This window comes from Neodiprion virginianus, chromosome 7 (genome assembly GCF_021901495.1).
Source record: "Neodiprion virginianus isolate iyNeoVirg1 chromosome 7, iyNeoVirg1.1, whole genome shotgun sequence".
Taxonomy (NCBI): Eukaryota; Metazoa; Arthropoda; class Insecta; order Hymenoptera; family Diprionidae; genus Neodiprion; species Neodiprion virginianus.
In genome coordinates, this window is record NC_060883.1 from 21,813,901 (window position 1) to 21,825,872 (window position 11,972).

Here is an 11,972-nt window from a genome sequence, read left to right on the forward strand (position 1 = left end):
GAAACTGGGGCTCAAAAAATAGTTCTAAAATCAACCGATAGTTGAAGACAATCAAAATATGTATATTTGAATTTAATTCTAACTTGGAAAATTTTCTAATTTTTTTTTTTTCAAATATAAAATTAAAGATTGATATTGTTATCAATATATGTAATAATATGAATTGTCATTCAACTGTTAAATGAATATTTTACGATTTTAATTAATTTTCAAATATAAATCAAACAGTCTTATTTAATTTTTGAGACTCGTGATAATCGTATATTTTATAGAAAGAGTATGATCTATATCAACGATAGCAAGATCTATCGAATTTAATATAAGCTGATAAAATAATGAGAATCTATGAAACGATTTTTCGAAAACTGAAAAAATTTCACTGCTTGTGCCTCAAGCGAGGAAAAAACATGGTATTTTGATTTTTATGAAAAGTAGCATCCAAGACTTATTTTCGTCGCTGATAACGAATTTGAGGTCAAAATCCGGATTCAATGTAGCTAACCGAAATGCAAAAACGAATTCAACGACTTCGCTAACTCGTCGAAACACAGTTTACGAACAATTTGCAATTCAGAGGACGATTAATTGTTACCTTATTCAATTAAAATATGTAAAAAAAAAAAAAAAAAAAAAAATGGCAAAATTCGTATTCAAACGAAATTCATTCATCAATAGTTTCGTTTACATCACATTATCATACCGCTTTTTGCTTGTAGAATTTTATTAAAAGAATTTAGATCACCTGGAAGAAAATTCAAGTTTATCCATCTATGTTAATATTCTTCCGGAAATAATAATACAGGAGTTATTATATCGGCAAGGACGACAGGTTTTATGGGCAAGGTTGTGACACTGACATGAATATCAGGACAACGCACCTTCGTTGTCGCCAGGTGTTTGAATACGTTCCCTTCTTCGTTTCTCTACGTTTACAGTGATCGTTGCACGACCTGGCCGCGGGCTATTTTCTCGTAAAAGATGCGTATTCTCTCTCTCAGTCTCAAATGTTTCATGAAATTCATCCGCTGCGATTTACTTGACAACTACTTGAGATTATAAGAATTTTAAATAACAATCTAAATATCAGCAGTGAACAAATTGTATAAAAAATTCTGCCTTTAGTTGCTGAGATCATTTTTTTTTTTTTAAATCGAAAAACAAAATGATTTTCAATTGCTGATCAATTTTTTTATTCCTCAAAACTGTCAAATGATCTAAAAAAAAACTTCGTTTCCAACTATACTCAACTATCGTTAAAATCACACAACTTATATTTACTCGCGCTGACAATGAAATTTTAAAAACAAGTCCGAGGTGGACAAAAAATTTCTAACCGTTTTAATTTTCAGATCACAGAGCGTCGATCACGATTTCGTTACGCGAAATCGAACGACGAAGTCTGCTCCAATTTTCATCGTAAATTTCAAACGCGTGTTATTCCAAACTCAATTATTTGTAACGCGTTTCAGTTTCGGTAAGAAATTACGAAATTGCAAAAGCCAACGAGATTACAAATGAGGATAAAAGAAACGTGAAGGCGTCGTGCGTCGAACGCGATTCAACTGTTAAAAGTTTGTCGAAACTTTTCATCCTTCGCATTGTTTTTTTTTTTCCCGATTTTTATTTGTGTTCCGTAAAATTTAAACTGGGTCAATAGTATTTGCTTATCAACGAATTTCGAAACGTAACTTTATCAGCTCTCGTAATCGCTCGCTAAATTTCTCCCTAAACAAGGACGGATATTTGTCATTCAGGATTTGACGAAACTGCGACGAACGAAAGGAGTAAACGAGTCTTAAGCTTTACCGGAACCGGAAGTGTCGGGAATCAAAAAGGATCGCTTCCTCCGATCGGACGCCTGGATTTCAAGGGCTTTTGACAAAGGTTGGTGCCCCGAAGCCGGAGGGGGACTTTTGTCCAAGGTCTTTTCCTTCCTACGATCAAAACCGGCAAACCGCCTGCTGACCCTGGCCGGTATATAAGACTCTGAGTAAGACGATGCAGCGTTCAGTCAAGAAGCACACGAAAAGCATCGATCAGCATCGGTCAATTAATCGGTCGGTTAAACTATCATTCAATATATATACATATATATATATATACATATATAGCATAAGAATCATTTCACATCTTGGAGTGAAATAAAATAAAACCGGAGAAGTAGAGTCTGTATGAAGAAAAAGGAAAGGAATATTGCATTTGTCGTGAAGTAAATTACGACGTGATGTCAAAAGCTGCTCGTTTGCGACTTCGGAATTAAAATCGTCGATGAAAGGATAATGGAAATTGTTATCGGTTAGCTTTGTTCCCGACTCGTTGAATTTTTTTTTTTCTTTTCTTTTTTTTTTTTAAACACCGTTAGCCAGTTCTTTTTACTCTTTTACTGCACTTTTTTTTTGCGGTGCATTCATTCGCGAGGATAGTTAATTGACCCGATAAATTGACGGCTTGAAGTTTTAATCCAGCAACGCTGCGGTGATCCGAAGGATTTCGATTTATTGGGAGAACAAAGAGGCCCAGAAAAATAAGAAGCACGATTTCTACTCCTCTCTAATTTATTCGAGTTTTTTATTTCGCCAAATCAAGGCGACACTTTTTTCGGTTGAATCGAGTGTAAAAGAATATTATACATCGCGATAGTGTAAATTGAAGTGCAATTTAAGATAAACAGCTGTAATTATACAGGGTGTCCCATTTTTTAAAATATGATCAAATAAATCGATAACTGAATATTAGATTGAAAAATGTTTCGGACAAAAGTTGTTGCATGTGAAGTGGAACATCGGATGAGCGTTCTAGTTTTTGGGTCCGGGGCCTTTGATGTGCCAATTAAGGCCCAAAATTTAATTTACGAATAGAACCTCTCGTTTTTCATTGCACTTTGTTATTTCTCTTCGTAAAGTGAGTAGTTTTAACTCTCGGTCGTTTGTTGGTTTTCGTTTTCGAACAGGCGCAAAAAGTTGTTCAAAATTTTCTCGTGAAAAGAGCGACAATACGGCAATCTTTGCGACGAATTTAAAAATCAAACAGAGTTCTACGCAACTCGTCGCAATTTCGATACATTTAGGCATATTTTTAAAAATGTTTATAAATTACTAGAAGAAGCTTTCATAATTTTTCTTTCAATTTGAATCGATCGTTTTATCGGAAAAATTATTTTGTACGAGATTTTGGAAAGAATTCGTAGATTTCGCATCGTTTTTTGATCCGAGATCACGAGTTTACTTGATTTCATTTCTGATTCAGAAATACGCGCGACGTAATCATGGGGATCTTCGTTTACGCTGTCGCATTTCTCCTCGCGCTTGTGGGAAGCGGTTTTGCCGCACCTCAGTTCATAGCGAACCCGGAAACGCCGTACGCTCATCCTGCGGTGCTGATAAACTCCCACATGGAGTCCCAGCTGCCGGAAGAACTGCGTAATCCATTTTACAAAAACCCCAGGATCGCTAATAGCCTTGCCAAGGAATCGTGGTTCGGCAACAAGGAAATGCAGGTCAGTCAAATGTCCGCGTTTTTTTTCAAAATCATTCCCCAAAATTTTTCCACTGAGAAATATATTTTTCTAAACAAACTGGAACAAAAAGTCGCTTATCTCTGATTTTCTGTTAGCAAAGTAGCAGGAAAATTTTCCAATGCATACAAAATTGCGGAAGTTTTTTCAATTAAAAAAAAAAAAAAAACACAAATCTAAGATTCTAAGTTTAGTATTTTCAGAATCTGCTTAGAAATAATATTTGAATTAAAGCTTGTTCAAAAGTCCAGAATTTTTCTGTTCAAAAACTATTGTAGAAAGATTATCATAATTATCCATCTTCTAATTGTTCTTCCAGTAAATTAATTGTACACACATTTTTTTCACATCGATTAACGAAGACCCGTGAAATTATTTTCCAGGTAATAGAAAGAGAGGCGGAAAAAATACCGAGGGAAAAGATATTCAGCGTGCTTCACAACGCGGGACTCGCACGAAGAAAATAAAAGATTGTTATACTTTGGTATAAAAGTGATTTGAAGAACGTTTTGTTTTCATTTATTAAATATTTTTTAAATTTTTTAGTGACGCGAAACTGTGACGATGTGCTTGTGTGCTTGTAGGACGTGCGAATGATTTTAATCTCATTATACTTTGTGCGAAAGAATTCTATTTATTTATAAATGAAATTAACTAAGTTATTAATGATCGTTGAATAAATTATTATCGAAGTAAAATGATGAAAAAGGTACGTTTTATTACGTTCATTATTCGTTCCGTATTTACTGAGTCAATAATCAGAAGTTTACAATCTTTTCCGCGCTAATCAGATATAATTCGCGTATATAGAGATCTCGTAGTTTTTTCTGGCCCCTAACGTAACGCCACCAAAGACGCAGCAATGAAAGGCAGTTGCCATCAGCTTGTTGCTAAATTTCACACGTACTTTTAACGATTCGTCAAACGAAATATTGATATTGCGGTAAATTTTGTAAAAATAAAATATCACCGGAATTTTCAGTACTTGTGAATAACTTTTGAGGAGATTCCTGTCACTTTCTCTTGATTTCTCACCCAGCTCTTTGATATTCGTGACAAAACTACGATCAAAGAAAATCCGATTTGGTATAAAAGTCTTGATAAAATTTGCGTTTTGTAGTTTAAATTGTACGTCCGTTGGTGTTTCTTTAACACAAAAATAAAATAAAACGTTCTGTTTGTTTAATTTATCTCAGAGGGATGAAAAGTAAAATAAATTCCAAATCAAAGTTCGTTTGAAATCGATTGAAAAATATGAGCTTTATTGATTATAAATCTTTTTTTTTTTTACTGTGCATTTTTATCGGATCGTCACGATAATCCCATCACGAGTTCCAAGCGTCGTGATATATATCTGCAATATCTGCAATAACGTGAAGCTAGGCATCGAAAGCTGGTTGAGCAAGAGACGGAGAGAACTGAGATGATGCTATAAGCGAATCGATGCATCTCGATAAGAGATTTGCCAGCGAATATCTTTGTGTTTGTGAATGAATAGAAGATATATATTACAGAACAAGGGACGTTTATCCGCAACGATGGCACTTCTGTGTTGTATTGTAGAAAATGTACACGATGCGCTCTTGAGAAAGAGACGAAAGAACAAGAAAAGCCCTAAGAAGAAGAAGAAGAAGAAGAAGAAGAAGAAGAAGAAGAAGAAGAAGAGAAGGAAGTTTACTTATTTAACTTGACCGCGCTTCGTGGGGATGCGATATAAAGGCTCATCGAGAGATGCGCATCTCGCAGATCATCGAGGCTCCTCAAACCGCTCAGGAGGAGAATAGAATAGCGAAGGACCTCCTTCCCAGTCGCGAAAAGGTCAACAAAGGTCAACCGGACGATCCGCAGTATTAAAAGTTCTTCTGACCGTCGACGTAGTATTTTTAGAAAATAAAAACCACTTACTTGGTTCGTTAAAAACGAAACGGAAAAGAAAATTAAACCCAGAAACCATTTTTTAGAAGAGGAAGAACAAAAAATCTGTACCACCAATTTTCTCGTAAATTAGAAATGGAACTTTGTATGCTATTCGGTTTTTGTCTATATCTCGTTGCAACTGCACTGGAATCGGTAAGTTCTTCATTTTTTTAACGACGATATTTCTTTGATCGAGAAAAAAAGAAACTGTGACATTAATTGTGCGATCCGATCCTCCCGAATCTTGTTGACGTAATTTACGACGCAACTTTAACTGGGTTCTTCTTTTTTTGTTTTATATTTTCTTTATCTAGTCTGAACCAAAAAACTGTCACCGTGAATTCAAATCTAACCAGATTTTAAAATTTGTTTCACACCGGAGTGCCGACGGATTTTTTTGAAAAACAACAACTCGCTTTTTATTATTTTAGAAAACAATACCAACTTGAAAAATATATTTCCAGAGATCGAGAAGAATTACGAGTGTAGAGATAAACGTGAAACTGCACGTGGAGGTCGTGCATCGCTAGGAATAACATTATGGATACTATAAAAATTCACTTTCTCTGCATGATTCTCTGCACGATTTCCAATATGCGACGGTTCGGTTCGTGGCATCGTTCAATGACACTAACTCACCGCATTGCATACACACTTGTAAAAATATACGTGCGGATATCGAATATATGTAACATTATATACGCGTTATTGCATGCCTCAAAACATATTACTCAACGTAACAAAGAAAAAAAACGAAAGAGTTTTTGTTGTTGCTCTGATTTTTTCCGTCAATTTTTTCATTTCGGAACTTAGAATTTGTGAATGAAATCATGATTGTATTAGATCAGCTCTAGTTTTTACGCTATCGCAGCATTATAAGGAGGGGGATGTTTTCTAATATAATTATGACTTTATTCGCAAATTCTAAGTTCTCATCATCAAAATTGGCGGAAGAAATCAGGGCAACAAAGAAAATTCTGTTTTTTTTTAATTGCAGTTTGTTTTTGTTTTTTTTGTAGTTTATTCTTCCTTTTGGCCAGTGAAGGAATTCGACTAATCCATGCGATAAGAATCGTCGCTTATATTAACGAGGTGATCTGAAATTTGTATTCTCATCGGTTCATTGGCCTCGAATCTTATCATCAGCGTTCAACAAACACCGCTGAAAATGTGGATAAATTTGGCGAACGAATTCTTTTTTTTTTTTTTCCCCACTATCGATAAACTCTAGACATGGAATTTTAAAGTTATCAGGTAAAAAGTTACGGTTCACGTATTATTTCGGTATTGTTTTTGATGCTGAAAGTTTGTCAGGCTTACATCATCTCGAAATATAATTCCGATTGAAAGAAACAAAAATAATAATCGATAGAAGTCCCTGAAAATTGATTTCAAAATTTCTAATACAATGCATTGCCGTTTTAAAATCGCCTCATTATGAGGATTGAATTCACAGAAGAAATAAAAAATATTAATTCTTGCATATGTGAAATGAAAAATCTGTAATAATCCAGATTTGGAATTTTCCTTTTCTTTAAATCTCATCGAATTTTCAGGACGCCAAATCTCCTGACTCAAGATTCGATGAGAATTCGGACTCTCACGGACAGGATTCAGCGTTTTTCGAGGCACAATCGGGTTTGGAAGACGAAGAAATTTCCGAAAAAGCCCGAAGACCTGGTCTAGTAGATCCCGAAGTCGCTGATCAACTGGAAGGAAACGGATGGCTGGACGTAATTCCTGGGACGCCTGGCAAGGACTATCCAAACTACGATGGAATTCCCGAAACCTCGTTCACGTGCCGAGGCAAAACACCCGGAGGCTATTACGCCGATATTGAAGCACGCTGTCAGGTACGAGGAGATTAATTTGAGAACGGACGAGACGTGAAGTTGGGTGAAAACGTGTGTCGTAAGCGAAGAGCGAGAGCGCAGAAATTTCAAAAGTGTAGCTAAAGGTGTCTCATCGTTAGTTAAGTTAGAGCAGATGAAAAAATTCGTCCCACCTGATTCAGAGAACGTGTTGAAGCGATTATCGTAATTTATAGATGACGAGAAGCTTGTATAATGGCTCAGAAAAAAATATGTTTCTTGTGAAAATGAAAAAATCTTCATTTTTAATCAACCGATTTGGGGAGAATCGATTTACGAATACAACGAGTTATTTTTCATTAAAACCAGACGAGCAATTGCATGAAAAGTTCGGTTCAAAAATTGTGAGTAAGATGCAATTTTTTTTACGTCGTAGATACGCTGTGTAATAAAGTTAACTTATTGTTAAGATTCTATTCGGGGTTGACACATTTTTTTTTCTTCTTTAAACTGCAAGGAATTTTTAAATCAAACTTAATGAGAAATCAGCTTCGAAGAGATTTTTTTGAAACATTATTGACTATTTTGTCAAGTTTTCATTTCAAAACCTTTTTTCACCTGACTGTACATGTCCCGTAAATCTTTAATTACAGACACAGAAATAATACTAAACTAAAAACGGAACTGATGTATTGAAAAATGATTGTAAAATTCCACAGCAGTGAAAAATTTGTACAAAAATTCATCATAATATCGTATCAAAAAATTCTGAGCTTCTTAAAGGGCCCGATTTCTGTTTTTTATTGGATATTTGTAAGATTACCTCAAATCTTAGTTGGAAGCTATTTTTAAATTTTTAGTCTTCTGATTTTCCAGTGTTTTATCCCCAATACTAGACTACCAAATAATGATTTTACACTGAAATGAATATTTCATGAAAAGAAAAAAACATTGCAATGAAAATCTATCTTTTGTGATCGTCTTAAAAAAATGTCGAGTATCATTTCGTTTTATCAAATATCTTGTGAAATTATCTCCCAGCTAATTTTATCCTGAATCGAGTGTTTGACGAAAAGAAAAAACATCACAACGAAAGTTGAACATTATATCCATCAATTCCGATGACAAAGATTTCGACGAACAAAAAAACTAGTCTCGAAAAACCGTATCCTTGATAAGTTTCAGTCCAAACACCGTAAATCACTGGAATTAAATTTTCGCACAGGTTTTCCACGTCTGCAACACCGACGGTCAAAAAAGTTCCTTCATCTGCCCAAGCGGCAGTATATTCAACCAGAAATATTTCGTCTGCGATTGGTGGTACGACTTTGAATGCGACGACGCAACGGATCTTTATTCGCTGAACGAGAAGGTGAACCGAGGAGGTACAGGATCGGGTCCTGGAGGACCAGGCAGGACATCGGAGGAGGTCATCGAACCGCTGAACCTGCAGGAGGGAAATTTCGTTGCCGATGGTTTCGATCTCTCGCTTGCCGGAACGGGCGAAGGGGGTCCAGGATACTCGAGGAATGGAAAGAGTCGAGGATTTCAGAGCAACGTGGCGGAGGAGGGGGAGGAGAAGAATGCGGGAAAATTGGCTTCCGGTAAGGAGGCGGAAGGACGAGGTGAAAGGAAGTCAACCGCTTCGTCTTCTCCGGATAAAGATCGGCAATTCGACGCGGGGGAAAATTCCCGGGGTAATTATCGGGCCGGAAACGCGATCGAGGATCCCCGGGGAACGGCGGGGAATCCTCATTTCCGGAACGGAAGTCACCGCGAGGAATCAAACGGATTCAACGAAAACGTTGCCGGGGTTAACGACGGCTCGTATGACAATAATCAGCCTCGAGGAAGACGGTTTGAAGAGCGACGCGTTCGCCAGAGAAACCGGAAGTTCGGGGAGAAGAATTTCGATCGTCAAAGTGACGACAGGGACGATAAAAATCCCGTGGATTTCCACTCTGATAACAAGGAGAATCGAAGAGGAGGTGAAAATTTTTATTCAGATGGTTTTGCCCGGAACGAAAAGACGGAAATTACCCGTCAAAATATCCGCGCCAATTATCCGCGAGAGAATTCTTCGGACAGGGTTTCGAAAACGGAGAGAAAAAATCATCGGGACGATTATTTACTGGGCGTTGTTCGGGACGATGAGAAGAGCGGAAATTCTAATCAGCAGAGAAGATACGTGCCGATTTTGTAAAACATGTAACGAAAGATTTGAAATCGATAGAAAGAAATGGTATTTGTATAAATATATTTGCGTTTGTAGAATTTCTTATTTGCGTATTTTTGTCGAAGCGATATAGCTTGAAATTAGCTGCTTCTTGTTTTTAATCGGAACATTTTCTTCGATCGATATCAATTATCGTAAAGACTAGGAAATATGTTTGTGAAACAATATTCAAAACGAATCTCGCAGTTCACTCGATTTCAAAATTTATTCACATAATTTTTTATCTGTACTCAATATCAAATTCAATATCTTGTTGATCGTTGAAAAATATAATATTATGAATAAAAATATGTGGAAAATCTAAAAATTCAATTAAACATCGCTGGTATCGATCGATTAACAATCGTAGACGATAAAACGATGCTCGTTTATTTACATTCCATAGCTTATCCTGCGTGTCGACGAATCGAGAGTAACATTACGTTTTAACCTTTAATCTCTGCAGATATGTGATTAATTAAACATTTACAAGATTTTGTCAATGAATAAAAGGTGAGTATGCGAATTTGCAATATTTCAATTAAAAAGTTCAAGCTTTTCGTTGGTAACAACACGTGTTTTCGTTCACAAGTAAGCAATGTACGCAACAAGTCGGAGAATTTTTGATTCGACACCAGAAAAACCGAGTGGAAACAAATTTTTAAATGAAAAAAAAAAAAAAATCCTCAAGAAAATATCGATTTCAGAATATTTCTACTCACTCGTGACTCGTCGAGATTTCGTCGTCGGTTGATTCTCGTTCCAAACAGAAGCTGCCGACCGACGAGACGATGCTGCGAATGGGAAGATCCTAGGAGAAAACTTTTCACACCAAAAATGCTGCAGCCGAAAAGACCGCTGGACTTGGAGACTTGGTCGGTGGATAAATATTGTAAAAATCGACCGACTTGGGCACCGCCGCCGAAATTTCACGTCGAACTTCTCCGCCGAAGGTTTAAATACACGCCGATCATCGATTTCGTAAAAATCGCCGAAAGGCTCACAGAATTTTGGAGAAAAAAGTTTCCTCGCTGATACAATAATTCTAAAGCTATCCATTCAGCGAATATTGATCCCAACTTTACCAACCTCGAATCGGCTTGTTGTTAATCGATTTAAATGTCAAACCCCACTCACACCGGCAAGAAATTCGTCGCACAAACTGTCGCACCTTCACACTTTCGCATCTCCGATACGCTCAACTCGGAAGACGAAATTCGACTGAAGAAATGTTTTGAATTGCGTACCGAGCGTTGACACCCGGTGTTATTGTTTCTCGCAGAGTCGAAACGAGCCTTTCGTCGATCTGTTATGATCAGATTTTAAGCGGAGAAACGCTCTCGGCATAGGCGGATTTTATCTAAACCGATGTTTGGCCGTTTTAAACCGTTATCAAAAAGCTTTCGGAAGCTTGAAAATATTCTAAAATGATGTATAAATTTTTTTAATACAACAAATATATACCGATGGCTGTTATTTTTAAGCAGTTTATTTTCGTGGTTCTTCTTTCTCACCGGAAATCTATACTTTTCAACACTAGAACGTTAACTTTACTTTTTATTTTTTGTTGTTTTCACCTATTTCGATAACGGGGATTGAAAAAATTCACCAATCTTGTGTGTGTTTTTTAACAAAGAATCACATTGACCAAAAAACTTTTTGCGTATGTTCCACGAAAGTGGTAAAAAAAAAAAATTGATGCGTTTTAAGTCCAAAACGTAAAATTCAGCCAAGCTTCAAAAAAGTTCTTCTCTGCTTCAACAATGAGTTCTAAAATTCAAAAAAAAAAAAAAAAAAACATCTAGTTATTATTTAAGGATCACAGAATAAATTCTCACAGTTTTCCTAACCAAAATTGATTGTTTAAATATTGTAAAACATGCGCGAAGTTACGGTGAAACGGAAAAAAAACTACCAAAGTCTATTCCTGAACTCTACAAAGAGTTTGAAAAATGTCCGGGGTAAAATTCCCCCCCTGGGTGTTTTTTCAACCCCCCCCCCCCCCCCCCCCCCCCCCCCCCGTCCGCCGCAATCGTTCCGGGGTTAAATCATCCAATCACGAGATTGCAGTCAAACGCACCGAGTATTTATCAAAACGTTATAATTTCCCAAGCTAAATTAACGAAGTATTTTCGGCTAACGATATTCCTCGCGATTAAGGAGATAGAGATTTTCGCTTCCCTGGGCGAAATGTTTTACCCTGAAAACTGGTCCACAGCTCATCAGCATTCCTTTCATGGATCGAATAGAGCACGTTTCAACGCTGAAGCTTGCCATGCGGCCGTCATTAATCAAGATCATCTTCTGAAATATAATGGTCCAGCGTGTTTGAATCAGAGACGAGTGCTATGATGCTGTTGCGCTCTGCTCGCACTCTTCCGACTAATAATCAATTAGCCTTCGCCAGTTTGCCAATACACGGTTGTTGCTCAATGGTTATATCGATCGAGATGTCTATAATTTTGCCTTAAATTCGGCGTTGAGCTTGTAGTAAAAATTCGTTTTCGCTTCTTTT

The 11,972-nt window shown here is 36.7% G+C and overlaps 2 protein-coding genes across 2 annotated transcripts; both read left to right on the plus strand.

The window, feature by feature from the left end:
* Positions 1–1,997: 1,997 nt before the first annotated feature.
* On the plus strand, positions 1,998–4,056 carry LOC124308991 (uncharacterized). The gene is made up of 3 exons (XM_046772188.1): positions 1,998–2,057; positions 3,247–3,496; positions 3,898–4,056. The coding sequence occupies exons 1-3, from the start codon at positions 1,999–2,001 to the stop codon at positions 3,979–3,981; spliced, it is 393 nt and encodes a 130-aa protein (XP_046628144.1). The 5' UTR covers position 1,998; the 3' UTR covers positions 3,982–4,056.
* Positions 4,057–5,153: 1,097 nt separating this feature from the next.
* LOC124308922 (uncharacterized) lies at positions 5,154–9,695 on the plus strand. The gene is made up of 3 exons (XM_046772091.1): positions 5,154–5,584; positions 6,988–7,284; positions 8,468–9,695. Exons 1-3 carry the CDS (start codon positions 5,525–5,527, stop codon positions 9,443–9,445), a joined length of 1,335 nt encoding a protein of 444 aa, XP_046628047.1. The 5' UTR covers positions 5,154–5,524; the 3' UTR covers positions 9,446–9,695.
* Positions 9,696–11,972: the final 2,277 nt, after the last annotated feature.

Bases quoted from the DNA above. Each gene is read 5' to 3' on its own strand.
- LOC124308991 (XM_046772188.1), top strand. From the start codon at position 1,999: ATGCAGCGTTCAGTCAAGAAGCACACGAAAAGCATCGATCAGCATCGG. The intron at 2,058-3,246 runs GTCGGTTAAACT...TTTCTGATTCAG, and splicing joins CAGCATCGGTCAATTAATCG to AAATACGCGCGACGTAATCA. The intron at 3,497-3,897 runs GTCAGTCAAATG...ATTATTTTCCAG, and splicing joins TCGGCAACAAGGAAATGCAG to GTAATAGAAAGAGAGGCGGA.
- LOC124308922 (XM_046772091.1), top strand. From the start codon at position 5,525: ATGGAACTTTGTATGCTATTCGGTTTTTGTCTATATCTCGTTGCAACT. The intron at 5,585-6,987 runs GTAAGTTCTTCA...TCGAATTTTCAG, and splicing joins TTGCAACTGCACTGGAATCG to GACGCCAAATCTCCTGACTC. The intron at 7,285-8,467 runs GTACGAGGAGAT...ATTTTCGCACAG, and splicing joins ATATTGAAGCACGCTGTCAG to GTTTTCCACGTCTGCAACAC.